Source organism: Danio rerio, chromosome 10 (assembly GCF_052040795.2).
Source record: "Danio rerio strain M-AB ecotype USA chromosome 10, GRCz13ab, whole genome shotgun sequence".
NCBI lineage: Eukaryota > Metazoa > Chordata > Actinopteri > Cypriniformes > Danionidae > Danio > Danio rerio.
In genome coordinates, this window is record NC_141030.1 from 28,021,031 (window position 1) to 28,041,926 (window position 20,896).

General features: G+C 35.7%; 2 protein-coding genes across 5 annotated transcripts in view; both read right to left on the reverse strand.

Moving 5' to 3' along the window:
- pitpnab (phosphatidylinositol transfer protein, alpha b) overlaps positions 1–462 on the reverse strand; it is a 37,379-nt gene extending 36,917 nt beyond the window's left edge. For both annotated transcript variants that reach the window (XM_087270677.1, XM_087270678.1), the window contains exon 1: positions 316–462. The gene's annotated coding sequence lies outside the window, so the exon portion shown is untranslated. The remainder of the gene's footprint in view (positions 1–315) is intronic.
- A 1,556-nt stretch (positions 463–2,018) lies between these two features.
- On the reverse strand, positions 2,019–20,814 carry slc43a2b (solute carrier family 43 member 2b). 3 transcript variants are annotated; one of them, XM_087269364.1, is made up of 15 exons: positions 20,699–20,814; positions 19,895–20,130; positions 14,216–14,510; positions 13,934–13,989; positions 13,753–13,829; positions 9,906–9,998; positions 9,680–9,813; positions 8,702–8,895; positions 8,441–8,584; positions 6,837–6,854; positions 6,484–6,616; positions 6,160–6,292; positions 4,158–4,231; positions 3,954–4,077; positions 2,019–3,854 (listed from the first exon to the last, which is right to left on the reverse strand). In XM_087269364.1, exons 2-15 carry the CDS (start codon positions 20,052–20,054, stop codon positions 3,693–3,695), a joined length of 1,797 nt encoding a protein of 598 aa, XP_087125490.1. In that variant the 5' UTR covers positions 20,055–20,130; positions 20,699–20,814; the 3' UTR covers positions 2,019–3,692.
- Positions 20,815–20,896: the final 82 nt, after the last annotated feature.

The window sequence follows — 20,896 nt, forward strand, 5'->3', positions numbered from 1 at the left end:
CGTCCACTTAAAAGCGTTCATTTAATTACAGGTAGTGATATCCAAGTGAAAACGTTCAAAATGCATCAGCCAAAACGGCCCAGGCGCGTATTTATACAAATATAAAGTGTTTTGCATAGGCCTAGGTAAAATGATATACATCAAAGCCAGTTATGTATAAAATGCCCGGAAAACAGTTACAACCAAAGGCTTTGAATGTGAACTGTCAGAAAGTCAAGTTCACAATGTCGCCATGGCCTCCGGTACCTGCTCTGCATGGACAGTCAGAGGATGCTCCCATCACTATCACATCATAAAAAATGACGTTACACTTACAATTCTTTAATGAGCATTTTCTCCGGTGCTTTATGCCTCCCAAAGACAACGTCGGTTTTTGCACCTGGATGAATTAAATGTGTGTCGAGTCCTGCGTTAGTCCCGGTGTCTCGGTCTCCCTCACCTCACCCGCTTCTATGTCATTCTAGGGACCGTTTTTCTATTTCCCTCAGATTCACTTCCTGATCAGGGCCGATGGGGGCGTTAACGACAACTGCTGATGCCGTGACATAGGAGTTATGACGTCATGGAGGGGGGTGATCGTGGTCAGCTTTATATAAAAAATGGATAAAAATGGGGACAGCCTCGGTGGATGGTGCGTGGTGGTCGCTTATGTGATGTAACAGCTGGTGGTCGCACAGCTCTCCATACATCAGTCAAACTACAACCTGTCACAAATTATGTAACGATAAACTGGTGCAGTCTATTTATAGCACATCTGGAGACAGATCCCACCATCCGATTATTTTCGTGTAGTTACAGTTTGATCTGCCCCATCACTAAAGCGTTTCTCCAACTCACACTGCACAGATAAATGGAGGGTTTCCTGTTCAAATTGTGTATTTGTTTATTTCCAAAGCAGATAAGAGGCAGCTCGTTGCTTTATTTTAGATTTTAGCAAACATTTTGATGGTAAGAAAAAAAGAAACACCAAATATTTCATGCAACAAATATATCATTTAATTGATAAAAAAAATTTCATAAGAATTAAGCAAGACTTGGGATAATATATTTAATATTTTAAAATAATGAGTAATTGCTCATTGTTTGGTTATACCAAAGACAAAAATAAATAAATATCACTTATATTCTAATATTATCAGATTTTATTTATTTTTATTATTTATTTATCTGATTTATTTATACATACATATAAGTGTCTGTCTTTCTGTCTGTGTCTGTCTGTCTGTCCTTCCGAACATCTGTCCGTCCATCCATCCCTCTATTTATCTACATAAGAAAATGTACTTGAAATTTGTTTGTGCCAATCGTTACGAGGATCTTTTAAGTAAATCTTAAGAGTTCTTTTTTATTTAGCCCCGCTTTGATTTATTATTTTTTCTTCTTTGTAAAATATTTCCCAAATTATGTTTAACAGAGCAAGGAAATTGTCACTGTTTGTCTGATAATATTTTTTTTCTTCTGGAGAAAGTCTTATTGGTTTATTTTAGAATCAAATCAGTTATTAATTGAAAAAATAAAATAAAAAAAATAAGGTCAAAATTATTAGCTCCTTTAAGCTATATATTTTTCGATAGTCTACAGAACTAACCATCATTATACAACGACTTGTCTAACTACCCTAACCTGCCTAGTTAACCTAATTAACACACTTAAGCCTTTAAATGTTTAAGCTGTACAGAAGTGTCTTGAAAAATATTTAGTCAAATATTATTTACTGTTATCATGGCAAAGATAAAATAAATCAGTTATTAAAACTATTATGTTTAGAAATTTGTTGAAAAAACATCTTCTCCCGATTAAAAAAAAACTGGAGAAAAAAATTAACAGGGGGGCTAATAATTCTGACTTCAACTGTATAAAATGTTTTATATAATGTTTTATTATAAATCCAAAACCACAAGTCTAAAATAGTTTTTTTCATTAAAACACACATTTATAGATTGTATAAGAATACAAATTCTGAGTATTAATTAAAATCACTGCATACCAAAATAACTGTAAATAAATAAATGACAAAATGAACAATAATTACAAATTTTATTGAATATAATCTTTAACCGTAATGCCATATAGAACAATACATGAAAAAAACTAACAAACAAGCAAACAGCCACTGCAACACTGAGATGTAAGTTAATATAACAACATTTGCAAATAAGGCCGCATTATCCATATAATCTGTTAGATTTTAAAGAAATAATAAATACATTACACATAACACCAACACACTTCCACAGTATCTGTGGCTCCATACTCACATCAGCTATCACCAGCTTTAACTGCACTGTAAACTGCACAAAAAAAGGCACATTTCTGGGTTAGGTTGTGCTTTCTTTATGATATTTTACTTTGGAGGTTCATAATAACTTGATCCATCGATCAATGACACATAAATGACTCTCAACACACTCTGAAAAATCACAGAATGCTAGTGATAAGGACAGAAAAAGGGAATTATGGGTCATGAGGGGTTTTATGGGACGTGTTAAAAGTGCTGTTGTTGCCAGATCAGGCACTCGCTGCAGATCGTGAGCAGTTCAGCCACTTTTATCTATGCATCTCATGCACATGTAGCATAAAAACATATATACAAACAGATATGCATAAATTGTGGCTTCCATATGATAAAAAGTGGTCAGATCTTTTTTTATTTATAAATAATGTTTTATAAAAAAGGCCCTTTGTGTAGCTGCATTTTTATTAATATTTTTGGTGGGGGGATTGGTTTACATTGAAATCACTTGTTGAGATTTTCTTTGTAGGTAAAACAGCCATCTGGCATCTTTACACCTTTGCTGTCTAGACGGGCTTCAGAAGCATGCATATAAAAATCTTATATTCATATGCAGTACTGGTTTAGATTATTGAGAGACAGTTGAAACTTCATCGTGTGTAATTGCGTAAAGTAAAATAAAAAAAAATCTGTAAAGTTTGTGAATTAAGGCCCCGATATACTAAAAGCCAAGCTCATTTTGAAGTAAAAAGAAGTTTGAAATACAAGAGCAGTAGAATAACGTTAACATCCTCAAGTGGCCGACAGAAGCTTTAGGATGACGTGTGCTTTGTAACGAAACAAACACACAACAAAGTTATAGAGGTGAGAAAAGAGCAAAGAAAGTATTCGGAAAATAGTGATGTGGGTGTTGCACGAGCTTTTCCATTCAGTCAAGTCACATTTATTTAAATAGCACTTTATACAATTGTTTATAGACAGATTTCAAGATGAAAACAATGCCAGTGTTGCTTTTTTGCAAAGCAGTTTTACACTATTTATATGTTTACTAGCAGACGTCTGACCTCAGATGAACAGAGGAAATAAACAAAAGAAGATTCCACTTTAAATAAGGCGGAGCTTCAAAGCTACACCCGCTTATAGCATCATCAACACAGACCAATGATGGTTAAAAGGTGATTACAAGCACTCTTCAAACTCCTTAAAATGAAGCCTGGTTTGGTCTGAAATGACATCACAAACGATCTTTCTTTAATTTCAGTTTAGGTAAATCAGGGCCTTTACAAGAAACTTCTGAAAGTAATTTCCCATGTTGCTTTCTGTCTCTCATTTCTCTTTTTAAATCCATCGATTTAATCATTAAGAAAGAGGCACAGTAGTCTTTAATCATGTGTTTTTTGTGCAGCTGTATGTATATGAGATACTCTCACGCCTTAGTTTTTCCCTTTATCTGCTTTCTTTACACAAACGCCTCCGGAACGTCACTGCCGTTGATTTTCAGGTAGATTTTAGCATTATTTTCTTTCTCCTTCCTCTTTTTGTGCAGAGTTTTCCTGAAGTAGAGCAAGTAGAGCGGCAACAGAAATCCCAGCATACTGACAACCAGCAGACCAACGTTCACCTGCACCAGAAAGCAAAGATTATGAAGAAGAGGTCAGAACATGCCTCATGGGTATTTAATCCATTTAGTAATACTAAAGCTTTCGGTTTTGTGTCTTACCCAGAGTGGGTCTCCTTTCAGGGGTCCCATCATGGCCATGAACAAAGGCTGTTGCAGCAGAGCGAATAAAGCGCTAACCAGAGACTGCATTCCAGTCAGACTGCCGAACTGAGATGATGGGTACCTGCACACAAACAAACATGATGTGTTATTATGTGCTTTATCACTGATTAAACTGATCATGCATTGGACTGATAAACTCACACAGCAGCGTAAAGTCCACCGATGGCAGAGTGTATGAAGCCTCTGACGATGGTGTGAAGGACAAACGAGAGCATCTGAAGAGAGGTGACATGACAAAAAAGATATTAGAGACTTGTTTATTTATTCTGTTGTTCATGTTTATTGTGGAATTAGAAGAATGACATGCTAGTAGTTTCAATGGTTGGCCACTAGGGGGAAATGCTGTACAACTAAGCAGACACCTCGAGTTTAGTGTTTTGCATGGTTTTCACCACAGTGTCTGCAGACGTCTTCCTGCCAATTATCGAAAACATTGGGCGAAATTTGGATGAGAAACACCGGAAAAACTATTTTTTGAGCATAAAAGTATTTTTATTATACTCAATATTTTTTTCGTTTAAAATAAATCTGTAAAAATATGTAAGTAAAATCTTATATTGTTGTGATCACCGTCTTCTAGATGAAACCATTTTAAAAGATGTAAAAAACACACAATGACTGCTTGCCAGTTTTGAGGTAAACATGACACAGCGGGGTTAGTTGTAACAGGGTGTTACAAATAAGCCACACGCTGTTGGAGACCAATTAAACTAATAAAATAAATGCTGAATTTTGAGTGTATTGTTGAGAACGTTTTATAATAAAAAATGTATTTTAATAGAATATTTTTAATAGAAAAAAAATATTATTATTGCTTTATAATAATGCGATTAAATGCATTGTATAATAATGGATAATAATGCAAATAAATCCAAATGGGTTTATCCAATAAATAAATAAACATGCTGTGCAATGTAGAATAAAATAAATTGAGTTAAGTACTAAGGAAATACTATTTAAAGTAAAACTGAATTTAAATTAATTGTGGGTAATCTGACTTTTTAAACATGTTACATATTACATGAACATTTGTTACAACTTGCCCCGCAGTTGGGGTAAACAGTTACATTTTTACTCCTGGCACTTTTGGCAATACTGCACAGAAACCATATGTCCGGCAATCATATTTTAAGGTCAATATTATTAGCCCCTTTAAGCTATATATATATATATATATATATATATATATATATATATATATATATATATATTTTTTTTTTTTTTTTTTTTTCCGATAGTCTTCAGAACAAACCATCGTTATACAATAACTTGCGTAATTATCCTAACCTGCCTAGTTAACCTAATTAATCATTTAAGCCTTTAAATGTCACTTTAAGCTGTACAGAAATGTCTTGAAAAATATCTAGTCAAATATTTTTTACTGTCATCATGGCAAAGATAAATTAAATCAGTTATTAGAAAGTAGTTATTACAACTATTAAGTTTAGAAATGTGTTGGAAAAAAATCTGTTCACAAGAAATTAGGGGAAAAAATAAACAGGGGGCTACTAATTTCGGGGTGTTAATAATTCTGATTGTAACTGTATTATACAGAGTAATTTTGGTTTAAATACTAATATGCATTCATTAATTTTCCTTCAGTTTAATATTTATCAGAGGTCGCCACAGAGGAATGAACCACCAACTATTTCAGCATATGTTTTACGCAATCAGCCGCAACCCAGAACTTAGAAACCAAGAAATAATAAATTAGTTTCAAATGATAAATTGAATTAAAAATTTTCCAACAGTGCAGTCAACTGGATCTTCCACTTAAATTTGATGAACAAACAGACAATAACATACAATAAATATCTAATATATATACATATATAATATAATATAAATATCTAATAAATATACAAATATATTTATGTTATTATTACTATTATATTTATTTTCTGTTCATTTATCAAATTCTTGATCAAGTTGACTGCATTATATTCTGAGATACTTTAAGCAGTGTACTTTTATGTGTACTTTAGACCAATTTGGCAATAAAGAATGAAATGCAACCTGAAAGTATGCATATTCAGAACAGTCTCTGTAGTATGTTATTCTGAACACATGCTTCATCTTTTTTTATTTGTTAAAATGATACATTTATTTTCAGTGTGTGTGAGAGCAAACACACAACACACACCTGAAGCGGGAGGTTGGGAATCAAGCATGTGATGCCGAAGCCGACAAGGAGGATGTTGGTGAAGATGAAGGCTCGTGTGGCGTTGGTCACTTTCTGAATCTGTCTGTCTCTGCGTTTTGGCTGGGGCTCATCCCTAGAGACAAAGAGTGAATAAAGACATTTAAACCGACCATCACATTTTACAGCATTTTCACCTTAAAACATGATTTTCTTTTTTTATCAAACGGTTCACTCATAAAGTAGAAAGAAAGAAAGAAAGAAAGAAAGAAAGGTGGTTCTTTAAAAGATCTTTGCAAAAAAAAAAAAAATTGGTTGATAACCTACTTGTTGGGCTGTTTTTCATTGGTTTCTCCATCATCGCATTCTTTCAGCTTCCAGTCCATGATCTGACCGATGACCGGCGTCGTCATCAAGCACAAGAGTTGCATCACGCCGAAAATGGAGGTGTAGAGACTCACTGAAAGAAGGAGAGGGAGATTAGAACACTGTCTAATGGATAACCTCTGAGGTTGGTTAATAACTACTGTGGTTAATGGCTGTTTATTGCATGTGTGTTTTAGGTGGTCAGAGAGAGTGTTATGCTTCAGGTGAGTTACAGGGGAAGGTTGAATGTTAGAATAACAAGCTTAAAGAGAAACACGCTCTACTGGTTTCTACTGCGCTACTGAGATTCTTACCCAACTCCATTTTCTCAACTGAAAAACAGTTAAAAACAAAGACAAAGATCTAAAGTGAATAAAATGGTTATTTACTTAATTACAATAACTGATACTTTGCATGTTATATGTATATTGTATTCATCTAGTTTTTAAAACTATATTTGTCATTGTTCCAGGAATTGATTTTGTTTTGTAGCATTTTGATATCTTGATAAAAATAAATATTAAATAAGTAACAAAATAATATTTGTTTTGCTAATATATTATTATTATTATTATTATTATTATTATTATTATTATTATTATTATGTACATTTATTTATTTATTGCATTCAAATACAGTAGGTGAATGTTTTGTGTTGTTTTTTTTTTCTGTGAAAAATAAATGAGCTGTTAACATGGAATTGAACCAGATTTTAGTAAAACCCCAAACAATACAAACATAAAAATACAACAATGCAAAAAATAAAAGTGTAATAACCCTGAAATAACACAAGGAATAAGTACTGAACTACTGACATGTATTTAATACTTTATATAAAAGGCTTTTCTGGTGATGGCAGCTTAAAGACGCCACTCATATGGAGAATGAAGTCACATGCATTGCTCAGACTTTAACAGAGTGTAAAAACCTTAATGGTTCTGTGGGTCTCGTTTACCAAATATAATTTTCGATTAGTTTTTGTTTTATGTTTGTTTGTTTGTTTGTTTGTTTGTTTGTTTGTTTGTTTGTTTGTTTGTTTGTTTTTTTATTGGATTTAAGTCAGGTGATTGGCTGGGCCATTCACAGGTTGATTTTCTTTCTCTGAAAGCATTTGACAGTTTCATTGGCTGTGTTTTGGATCATTGTCTTGCTGAAATGTCCTCTCCAAATGTCCACTTGCTGAAATGTCCACTCATTCTGATAATGTAGATGTTGGACTGAAGCAGCTAATATTCATTTACAATGACGAAGGTCAGAAGGTTACTGATGAACTACTGAGACATTTAAGCTGCTGTCTGGGCTTTTACTGCCTTTCTACACCTCCCTTTCTTCATGTGTTCAATACTTTTCCCTGTGTCATTTCATTTTACATAACTTAATTTGTGAACTGATTAATATTATTTTCTTTGCATATATGGATTTATTTGGTTGTTACTAACATCTAGTGGAAAGTCAACGGCACCTTTAGAAATATGTTTTTGAGAAAACTGGTGATATGTTAAATACTTGTTTTCCCCACTGTATCAGGATCTATCATTCAAATTCAGAATTTATCATTCAAATATTTAAAAAAAAATTGTTTAGAAAATTTCTTTTTAATATATTTTAATAATCATATTTTTATCATTTCTCACAATTTAAAAAATACTATATTACTTAAATAATTTTGTGCTATTTTATTCAAAGAAAATATAATTATTGCTATTGTTTAGATATGTGAATTAAGTTCTTAAAAGCCTATATGATATATGATGTGTCACAATTGAAATATTTTTTACCCAGAGAAAAGATGGTTGTAGTTGATTTCAAATATCTGAATGATCTGTATTAAAACTTTATTTTTGGGCAGTTTTGCTTTTACTGTATTCCCATATTATTCCCATAATTTGTTTAATCCTAATAAAACATCCTTCTTCACCTGTGTTCAGATCTCCTCCGCTGAGCGACTCCAAGATGTTATTCATGGCCCCCATGTAGAAGATGAGACGCAGCTGAGTTACACACATGGTCACCAGACTCAACATGAAGAGAGGACTGAAAATACTCTTCATGAACGACTGAGCTGGACACAACAACAACAACAACAACAACAACAAAAACAAGTCAGTCTAAATTTATTATTATCACCAACATTGCCATTAGAGTATTGTGGTCTTCATTATGAGACACTCTGACTTACTTTCCTCCTTGGGCTCACACTGCAGTTCCAGGTCCATAGTGGACAAGCAGAGTTTGTGACCTTCTTTGGCAAGCTCTTTCTGTTTCTGAGTGTTATCCACGCTAAGACGCTTGCCCACTGTCGTCACCTGCTTATAAAACTGCTTTCCTGTAATCTTATGGTCAAATCCCAGCCAGCTGAACTTGATCTTGACGCTGAAAGACAGAAAACATGCAAAATGAGCATCTGTGTTAGTTTGATGCATTCGGGTGATTGATTCTGTAATTGCAGAGACATTAAGTGTCCACAGTTATTATGTCTGCTTTTGTAGGTCAGCATTTAAAATTATTTGAATCCTTTCTATTCTCACCAATCACAAAATGTGAAAGGCACAATGGAATGATTTTGTAAAATCAAACAATTATTGTTTTGGTAATATTATTTTCTTTTATATATTAAACCCCTACATATTATTTTTTTCCTGATTCTACAACATTAAATCATTTGAAAATGACTGCTTTTATAAAATTGTGTTCATACATTTTGCATCAATTCTGGTAGCCAATAGCATTTAGTTAGTATCACAGCTTTGTCATTGAGAGTAGTTTGAGCTCAAGCGCATGAAAAAAAGGGCAAATGAGAAGTGTCTTGAAGAAGACGGGGCATGTCAGAAACTAGAGAGCATTGGTCTGAAGATTTGATGAGATATTGAAGTATGAGATGACGAAAAATAATTGGCAAACGTCAAAATAATCATTGATCCATTTACATGGAAGTGACAAACTGCAAGGTTTTGATGTTTGGATAAGGTTTATATCTTCTAAATTATAGTTTTGGAGCACACTAGATTATAGACATCCTTAAAAGTAACAATTATTAATTTCACGTGGTCTTTAAAATTGAAAATTGAACAAAATATACAGAAAAAAATGTTCCCTCTTAACTTCACATATCTTCACATAGTCAGCCATATAAAAGAGTTTTATGTGTGTTACTTACGTGTAGTCCATGTCCTCGGGTCCAGGGAAAGGCTCCAGGGGCCAGTTGAAGAAGCAGTTGATGAAGACGAGGCCTGCACAACCAGCCCAGACCACCAGAATCATGATGAAGGTTACACCCAGATCATAGATCACCTGTAAGGACAGCACACAATTAATAAAGAGAACATAATGTGGATGAACTATACATACTACAGGTTTTCTTCTTGTTGTTTGAGTGAACATACCTTAACCCCTGGAAAGGTGACGGCAGAGGAAGCGTATGAGCCGATCATGAGTGCGATAAAGGTCGCTCGCAGGTCACCAAACATATTGGGCAACTGGAAGAAAACATGGGAAGAGGTAAATAAGTAATCTGGTTAGAAATAACTTTAGACAGAGAGACAGAGTAATTTATTTATGTGTGGTATATAATATTCTTTATTATTATTCAATAAAAATATCACTATAAATATAAATACAACATAAAGTCTAGATGTTTTTTTATTTTGATTATTATTGTTTTATTTGATTATTAGTATTTTTAATAATATAATTAAAATACTCCACATCAGTCTTGACAGTTTATACAGTTCATTTATACAAAATAATGTTATATAATATTTTTCAAACATATTTATAATTATTAAGAATAACAGATTGTTATTTGGTTAGATTTTATATGAGAAAAATATTTTTTTTCAGTTAAAATAATATAGTTTACATAAATCTGGATATTTAGAGATCTGGTATATAAAAATCTAGTATTTACATAAATATTACTTTTTGTTCATATTCTATAAATTTAATTATTCTGATGAGAAAACTATTACTTTATGATTAATAAAATTATTTGTGATCTTAAAACATAATTCTTATTCGAACTGTGTTTATCGAGAGCATTTATACAATGTGACTGCTGTGAACATACAAGAAAATTAATCCACATTCTTTCTCTAAAAATGGCAGCAGACATGGAGAGATGGCCAACAATTATGGGCTGACGAAAGCATAACAAATCTCCAATGAAAGCCGTTTCAGTTCAGAGCCACTGACTATAACGAGAGAATGAGGATGGCCACTGAAAGAAAGAAAGAAAGAAAAAGAGAAAGAAAGAAAGAGAGAAAGAACATGTGACAGAGAACCAGAAAACGTTAAGTCCATCAGCACAATTTAGAGGCGTCAAAAGGTTTGTGCACACTTAATCCACCCTTTTTTCATATACATTACTTTCTTTCGGTTTCTCAGTCAATAAAAGAGAAATAACTAGGGCAGTAACAGGAATGATCCGTCCAGTCTAAACCGGCTGAAGCCGAGTCTCTTTTATGACTCTAATTGGAGCCTGGACCAGGGCGGCCTGCCTACAGTTATGCCTTGTTCCTGTGACAACAAGTGGATGAGCAACAGCAAGTGTCCTGTTACGTAACAATGCGTTTGAAAGGCTGTGATCAGCAGCTTCGTAATGGAAGAGTTGTGCTGTAGACTCAACGTGGATTCCTGTTAAAACTGGTGTGAAAATCTTCTCCAAAATCGACTGTAATGTGCAGTTTTGGGCACGTTCATTTAAAGGAGGAATTAGTTATAGTTACTAGTTACTTATTACAAATAGTAACTGAGTTAGTAACTACATTTCATATTTATAAAAGTGAAAATAACTATTTCGTTACCTTAAAAAAAATTTGTCAAATGACTATAAAATAAATTAAAAACATTGGACACTAATTTACACTATTTTAATGTTGTTGTGGACAATATGAGAGACACGGCAGCATGTCCTCAACTATATAGATAGTATTTAGTTTAATTCTGTCTGAGTAATAAGTGTTTGTGGTGGGAAAAAATTAAGTTTTATTTGCTTTGACGTCGTGGCTTCATCTCCTTCTTTGGTCGCAGAGCTTACACTATCTCCTGCGTAGCCACAAATTTTGTGGCGGCACGTGACGACGAGGTGCTTCATTAAATTTGAATTACTCATCACTGTTGTTGTACGATACATACATGACTGTTCATGGTTGAGAGAGACACGGCTTGCATGAAAAAAAGCTATAATTTCTCAATTATAGTAACGCACATTTTTTATTGTTAGTAATGGTAACAGCATTGTAATGGGGGAAACAGTAATTCAATTGATTACTCGTTACTAAAAAAAGTTTTGCCGTTAGTAATGTCCTTTATTTATAAAACCATTATTCCCATCACTGGTTATGTGCCACTGTAACACAAGAAAGTACACTACCATTATTATCAACAATGGCGTGGAATGGTTTGTTTATGTGAAAGTATCAAAGAATGATCCCATGTGACACTTGGAATATTTTAAGGGCTTTTGGATTTGACTGTATTATCTAACAACAATCCTGACTGTTTTTGTCTAATTGTGCTTTCATGAATCTCTCTTATTAATCAGAATATCTGCTTGCACTTTATTTTTGTCTTTGTTACTTTTTGTAACTATTGATTTAACAACTGGGTAATGTTCTTACCACATAGTTAGGTTTGAGTTGCTATGACTGGGAGGCCATGATCAGTAAGGGCCAATGAATTTTAAGAGGAGTGCTGTGGGATTTTTAATGACCATGCGAATGGTCATCCGAAAGACAGCGCTCGCTGACAGTATAGTGTCCCCTTCACTTTACTGGGGCATTAGGACTCACACAGACCGCAAACTGAACGCCTCCTGCTGGCCTCACTAACACCACTTCCAACAGCAGCCTACTTTTACCATGTGGTTTCCCATCCAGGTACTGACCAGGCTCAGCCCTGCTTCTCTTCAGTGAGTAACTGGTCTTGGGCTGCAAGGTTATATGGCTGTGGATCTCCCAGTGTTTGCGTGTGTTTCCCCCGGGTGCTCCGGTTTGTCCCACAGTCCAAAGACATGCGCTGTAGATGAATTGGGTGAGCTAAAATATCCAGTGTATGTGTGTAAAAGGGAGTGTATGGATGTTTCCCAATGATGGGTTGCAGCTGGAAGGGCATCCGCTGCGTAATACATGCTGAATAAGTTGGCGGTTCATTTCGCTGTGGCGACCCTGGATTAATAAAAGGACTAAGACGAAAGGAAAATTAATTATTAAATGAATGAAAAATGCGACAAAAATACTGTCTATGTGCAATTGATGAAAATGTATCTGCCTGTGAGTTATTATAGTCATTCAGACCTGAGTCATCTGACAGTCCAGTTTAAACACATTCAGATAAGCAGAATATATATTTTTGGGATAATACTTTTTTTTTTTTTAATCACCAGACTCTCAAAACACATGGAATGTGTAAATGGTATCATTCTGTGATACTATTGTGTCTTCATTGGAGCTTGATGATTCCACTGCCATGAAGCGGATTAGCACAAGATTTCTCCTTTGATATTCCAGAAATGGACCAGAGCATCAGAAGAAGAAAAAAAGCTTTATTCTCTCCACTTTGTTTGGCAGATAAGTTTTACATTTTTTCAGCCTGTGTGGCAAAAGTTAATTTTGTACTAGGGGTGAAGGTGTTTCCTGTGAGTTCATGGTCATAGAGTTCCTTAGATCATGCTGAGCACATAATAACCACAGGCTATTCTTACTGGGTCAGCACACTGGATACATAATCAGGAGTTAATGCGTGGTGCGAGGACAGCGACAAGAGCGAGTCAGCAGGAAAAACAGTGAAGTAAGACACACAGATGGATCTAATGATTAACCTACTGCATCACGCTTGACAGACACTCAAATGAGGGATGTGGAAAAAGAAGTGGGGACCTCTAACTACAGCCTGGATGTAGCATCAGCTGTAATAATTTGAGAACCAAGGTTTAATTATTAGATTCCAACTGGTACAAATCATTCACGTTCTCGTAAAACTTGCAATCGAGAACTACAACTTGTACCACATGACCACTGAACCACCTGACCGCTGCAGATCCAGTGTTTGGACATTTAAATGCATAATTTCAAAGAGCAGAACAAGAGATGAATCCCCGATATTGTTCATGGCAGTTACAGCCTAATAACTAAACCGTGTAGAAATACTTCAGGCAGCTCAAAACAAGCTCATTCAAAGACAAAAAAGGTAGCACAGTTGTACATTCATGAATTAGTTAGCACACACACTCACCGTAAGTGAAGTGAAGGTCATACACATTCCTCCAAAGCCATTAAAGGTCAGAGCAATGAAGATCAGGACGGAGAGTTCTATTAAAAATAAGCAGATTTTAATCTCTTATACTGAAAAATGTACACATTTTGCTATCTGTTTCAATTAATATGAATACGAGTTGCATGTATGTTCTTCTTACCATTTGGGTTGCTGGCTCCATAAGCAATCATAAGGCACGAGAGGGCAAAACAGGCACTGGAAAGAAAGATATGATATTCAAAGGTACACTCAATTATTAATGTAACAATTTCACTTTTCCGTTCTTGCCATCTTGCTTATGGAACTGGTAAAGTACTGACACGGATATAATAGTTAAACCAATTACCCTTGAATGAGAGTGCTATTTAAGCCAAGTGAAACTGGAGACCCAGAATCACTATACTGAGTTCTGATATGGACAAATTAGGCCCTTGTTGTTTACCTTCCGAGCAGGCGGAGTTTGCGTGGTCCGTATTTGTCCATGACGATCCCGAGTGGGAGTGTGATGGCGCTGAGGAGAAAAGAGCCCACAGTGAAGGCCAGATTCAACATCTCATCCTGTTCTTTACAGATGAGCCAGCCGTTCATCCTCAGGTGGTCCTCTGGATGCTTTAGAGGGACCACTTCAACCCCATCATCGCGACTGGAGGGCTGGAACTCGTCATATTCATAATCTGGATCATTTGCTAGAGATGAAGGCACAGCTGGTAAGGAGAAGTTTGCCATTGAGCTGTTTCCTTTGGAAAAGAAGAGACAGATGAGAGATTTGAGAAGTTAATTTAACTGGAAACCATCTTATCCATTACAATAGGGACTTTTGCATTGGGTAGTTACAGAAATATCATCGAGAACTAATTACCCCCAGATAATTTTCCTTGTTGCATTTGCAACATCACTAGAAACTCTAAAGTGATGCAATTTGGCTGACAGAACTAAAATTGTTCATAGTTCCTGCTGTGCAAACACTCCAAAAAGTGGATACTTCCACTAAAAGTTCTCTTAATTGATCAAATTTTGAAAGCCCTTATTGCTTGTAAAGCAATGTGAACAGTGCTGATATTATATCCAGTCTACTACTCGTCAGGTTACTATTTCTGTTAATTCACAAAGAGAGAGTGAGAAAACTCAAATGCTAGTGTAAAAACTGAGGGAGAAAAAGTGAGAGCAGTCACGTGCATCCTTGCTATGAACCCTATTCGATGATATAAGCATCAGGCACTTGTAATTCTGGTCGGTGTCCAACCACACAGATGCTGCACGTGCAGACTTCTATACCTCATGATAGTTCCTTGAAGCTCATGACTGGAATTTCTCCTAAAATGCACTCTGTGGCCTTGCCAACAGCATGGGTGGAATGATCAGTGGGCTGTTACTAAAGTTAAGAACTCCAATATTGCTTCTGGCCTTGGAATTATCTGTAAATGGAACTGACCAATAGCAACAACCTCACTAGAATGCTGTGAAAAATGTGTATCGTTCCAAACCTCTATGATTTAGTTTCTTGACGAAACACAGACACAAGATTACAATTTACAGAATGTGTGGACTAGATTTTGTTCTAGTCTATATCATAAAACTCAGTCATTGTGCCTGAACCACAATAGTTTAGAAATATACTTTGTGATCTACAGGAAGTACGTTTTTTGATGTTGTTGTGTTGAGCTTTATGGAACTATGGCCAATTCATTCATTCATTCATTTTCTTTTTGGCTTAGTCCCTTTATTAATCCGGGGTCGCCACAGCAGAATGAACCGCCAACTTATCCAGCATGTTTTTACGCAGCGGATGCCCTTCCAGCCGCAAACCATCCCTGAGAAACATCCACACACACTCATTCACACGCACACACACACACATACACTTTGGACAATTTAGCCTACCCAATTCACCTGTACCACATGTCTTTGGACTGCGGGGGAAACTGGAGCACCCAAAGGAAACCCACGCGAACGCAGGGAGAACATGCAAACTCCACACAGAAATGCCAACTGACCCAACCGAGGCCCGAACCAGCGACCTTCTTGCCATGAGGCGACAGCACTAACTACTGCGCCACTGCATCGCCCACTATGGCCAATTCACTCTGCACAATAAGACGTCATCAAACACCAGCAGATACTTTTACAGATTTTGTTGCATCAGTGTTTTACCCATGTCACATCTGTTGGTATCAGTCATTTGAATCTGCATTTTGTTCTTGATAAATGATGTAATCTGGGGATTGTTCATTGATTAGCATCTGCCAGTGTCTTATATTGCTTAATAGAACTAGGCTGTCTAATTACCCATAAACCAGCTTGGAATTAATTCTAGTTTAACCTGGTCTTCTCAGCTGTTCTCCAAAGTGTCTGAGATCAACCTTCACCCAGCAGTAAAATGCTTGGAATGAGGAATCACTATTATTTGGTCTCCATAAAATGGAGATAAGGGCTTGGAATGATAGAAAGAAGAAAGCTCAACATTTGCTTTTCCTTTATCTTGTTCTGCTGCTGGAACATATATATACAGTATACAATTGTCCTTTTGGACTATTGTACAATCCTGTTCCACTTTATCTTGCCACGCACATAAACCACTGATACTGAGCCAGGTGACACTCCATTAATAGCTGCCGGCTCACTGGAGACATATAAACTAGATAATCAAACCTGACCTTATGCTAATCTGGATGTTTTCTTATTTTACCCGCTGATGGGTGACATTTCTTTGAAATATGCTAAATCTGGTCGCATTACACTTTTATTGAGAAGTGCGAGTGAATCAGACTTTCTCTTTCAAACCTTGCGATGGTATCTGAAAAATGACACTGCTATAATCATCCGCTCAATCGTGCCACTGTCATCCCATTGATGCACGTGTCCTCCTTCCACAACAAAGGAGGAACTTTCCCTCATCCAGCATGCTTCAGATCTCAGTGCGGAATGTTCTGACGTGTTTGACACCCGGTTGTGAACTTTTCTGCACCGCACGTGAGGGGTTGGGTTTTTCCCCTCGTCTGCTAGGAAACTAAGGCTTACTCTGGCTTTGTTCCTAGAGCTATGCTAATGTGCGAATGGAGTTCCCACTGGTGAGCCTCCAAAAGATGGTGTACACAGACCATATTGATCTGCAAATGGCAGGACACACCTAGAAAGATAGCAGTCACCTGGTCTTAGCAAAAAATCAGTTTCGTGAAGAAGGATATGATAGAGGAACATACATGAACCTAATACACCTCAACTGAAGGCTTTATTACTTAACCTCACTGTAATAAACTGTCTTCTCTGGATAGCTTTGAGATTGATAGCGATATAAATAATTGATATTGCTTTTGTGTCATTGTTCACTTGTTTTCTGATCAGCTAACAACCTGAGATATCTTAGGTCCTGTTTCCAACTAGCATTAACATGTTTTCATGGCTCAGGTAAAACACATTACTATTTACACATGGTATTAATGTATATCTCTCATGTGACACCACATGAGCGATAAACATGTCCACTTGTGTTTAGTTTTTGTCTAGACAAATTGTCTAGACGAATTTGACCACGTGATCGTGTACACTATGAAACCAATTTGATTGAATGCATAATTCCACTTTCTATATAAATGGTCAACACTGGACAAACCCAAAATACTTTAGACCTCTTTAATACTTTTATGCAGCATCTTATGATTGGACGGTCGAAATGAATCTTAAGACTAGGTGTACTGTACGGTCTGAGTAAAAATCTAAATTGGGAATTTTTTACATAAAAATCTTTAAATGAATCTAAAAATCTGAATTGAAGCACTAACTCTGAACTAACACTGAACAAACATTCCTAAAAGAATTTGTAAAGATTAAACTAAATTAATTCAGAGATTTAGGTACTGATTGGGGAACAAGTGGGAGCCTAAACAAGGTGGGGTTGTTCTGTTCATTCACAGCTATTAGCTTGATGGCCAGATCTGATAAAAGGTACTGTAAGGAACAGATTGTGAATGAGCTACATGCACCTTACAAAGTGTCCCAAACCTAATTTCAAAGAAAGCGTGAATGTGATAAAGAACTGTTATCATGATTACTTTAAAGATTGCAGCTCAAATGCAAATTCTCAGCTCATGGACTAAACCACAAGAGTCCTCCTCACATGCTTTGCATTATTCAAAAATGGTCAAAGATGAAGAATGTGAATGCTGACAAATGACATTGTCCTTTGAGACTTATCTGTGGACTTTAAGACTGCTGAGAACTGTCTTGTGCACAAATGATTCTCGCTGAGACAGATTCATTACATCACAATAATGTGACTGACCAAAAGGGCAGTCAATCAGCTGAGTGCTGTCAAAAAACAGGAACTATGACAGCAGCAAGAACTAATGACATAAGCACTTTCCTATGCAAAAGTGTCATGCCAAGCAGACAGACAGACACGTAAGATACCCACCACTCTGCCCAGAAGAAGTGGTATTCCTAGATCTACCCAAACGATAAGCCTCCTACAGTTTCCTTCACAAACAGCTCTTTTTCTTGTATTCTGCCCCTCCTTTGCCCCCTTTCTTCTTGTCTGCCTTGAAATTTCAAACCAGCTTTTGTGGTTAAATAGGTCTCAATGTCCCCATGTTCTATTAAATCAAGCCCAATGCTTTCAGAGAGAGAACAAGATAGCGATAAAAGGGCATCACCAGTCACAGTAAGACAAAAACATGTTCTTATGTGATGCTAATCAATACCAAAAACAATCAGTTCAATCAGTCGAGCCAATCAGTAGGTCTGAGGTTCTAACTGAGAAGGTAAACATCTAAAATAACACCAAACAGACTCTAGGCCTTCTCGATTTAAAGGTGCATTTGATTAGGTCAGGGCTCTTGTTAAAAACATTCAACATTCCAGTGTTTTAGCAACTGTGACTACCAGCTGATTTACTGAAAGTTTGTGGTGGTGTCTGTGGCTGTGAGGCTCCTGAGGGAAATCTTCACAAAAGTGTTTTGTTGTGAAGAGCAATCAGTTACACCACATTAAACGCTACTGTCAGAGACTTATTACTGAACAATACACATGGCTTTAAAAGTAGAATCCTACCAGTACTGTTAGACGGTCTTTATGGGCTTTTACGATCAGATTTGAAAGAATAGTTAAGTGGAATTTGCCAATTTGCATACTGACTAATAAACAAAGCATGATAGATAAAATCACAGGCTTGACATGTGATCCCACTGTTCTTCAGTGACTATTCTAAGTTCCTACACAGGTTTCTTGACTTCTCATTGTTGATGTTGCATTGGTTCTTCAGAAAAGTGTATCATTTTATGCATTTGTGGTTCAATGAAGAAACTTTAATAATCATTCTTTAAAAATCTTTAAGACCCTGTTTCTACTTGGTATCATTTTCAGTGATCAAATCACAAGTACTCAGCCAAGAGCTGTTACAATTTACACCTTGTTTTAGCATGTTAAAATGTCTCTTATATTTATGTTCAGATTTCATCTCACTGAGAGTACTGTTAAATGAATGAACATATATTATGAGGCTTACTATCTTAGTAATGAAAAAAAAAAATGTTTGAATGGGTTAGATCACTCATTTAGTTTTAAATTAAGATATTTTAGTCACAATTTGAGAGCTCCCCAATCCTCCATAGACAGTAAGAGTTCTGAGACATTTCAAGTTCAGAAAAATAACTACAAATATTGTCAAAATAGTCCATGTAACTTCAGTAGCAAAACTGTAATTATATGAAACTCCAAAAACATGTTTGTTTGTCAAAAAAACTGTAAATTATCTTCTAATTCATCTAATCAGAGTGCTCATTTACTATGAGCAATGTTTGGGTTTTTTGGTTTCTTTTCTGGACATTGATTGTCTCGGGACCATTGCTGTATGTGGAGGATAAATTAAGGGGCTCTATCGAAAATATCTTGATTTGTGTTCTGAAGATGAAAGAAAATCTCAAGGGATTGGAACAACAGGAGGGTGAATAATAAATAACAGAATTTTTATTTTTGGGTGAACTAACCCTTTAAGAAGTATTCACCCTGAGGTTATTTAGAATGTAAAATATTGTTCTTATCAGTGTAAATATATAAATATATCATTTTTACTTTGTTGTGGAATTTTTCTGTGGCATCAGATAAAATGGTAAAAAGTAACTCTTACCTAGATCTGTGCAGAGGTATGAATAAAAGCCCTCAGACTTCAGCATGATGAGTAAGGAACCCCAGCCCAGCAGCACGGCAGAGAACAGCAGATTTTCAATGATGGCTGTTACTGCCATCCACCAACGACGGGCAAACGCTGTGGCCAGAGTGGGTGCCATGGCTGCAAGGAGTAGGAAAGCAGGCAGTAGAGGAAAAGGGTGGTCGACTGAGTCTGGTGGAATCAAACCTCACAGTCTGTGGAACAAAAAAGGTAAATATATTGGAGGTATTTTATTGGAAAAAGCAGCTTAAAAGTTATTTAGAAATGTGCTGTAAAAAATAAAGACATTAATAATAGTATTAAAGCAAGCATGTGCTTTTGTTGAGTTCTTGAGCTCTTAAGATGTGTCGATCCATTGAAACCACTTCACACTTTTTTGTCATGTATTACACTTTTCAAAGTAAGTTTGTTTCCTTTGCAGATCAGAGCAATACTAGTTACTGGGAGGATTCCCAAAACTACATAGTTCATATTATAGTAGACCCCACTCATTGATCAGACATACTGTAAGATATAAAAGAGAGATTTATAAAAGCTATAGAACAAAAGGAAATTAAGTTCTCAACTTATCTAGATTTATATCTGTTTGACATTTATCATTTATATCTTAGTGTTGCTTTTACATCAAATACACATGCATTTTTAGGAAATTAGGAAATAACGTGATTAAATGTAAGAATAATATTCTTTGTCTTGAATTGAATATACTAACATTGCATTTAATGCATATTTGTAAAAAATTAATACAAATAAAAAACAAACCTTTGAGAGACAGGCAAACAAGTTCTGTAGCCTTTTAGTGCAGAGTGGTGTACGCTTTGATGCCTTTGCTCTCTCTTCCCCTCTCTGTCCTCCTGCTGTCACCGGCACTTAATAAGAACTTCTTTTTGAGCGACTGTCTAATTTATAGCGGTTTCATGTGAGAAAGCATCGGACCATTTCTATTGGCTGCTTTAGGAG

Bases quoted from the DNA above. Each gene is read 5' to 3' on its own strand.
- slc43a2b (XM_087269364.1), bottom strand. From the start codon at position 20,054: ATGGCACCCACTCTGGCCACAGCGTTTGCCCGTCGTTGGTGGATGGCA. The intron at 13,990-14,215 runs GTAAACAACAAG...CTTTCTTTCCAG, and splicing joins AAACTCCGCCTGCTCGGAAG to TGCCTGTTTTGCCCTCTCGT. The intron at 8,585-8,701 runs GTAAGTCAGAGT...TGTTGTGTCCAG, and splicing joins GTGTGAGCCCAAGGAGGAAA to CTCAGTCGTTCATGAAGAGT.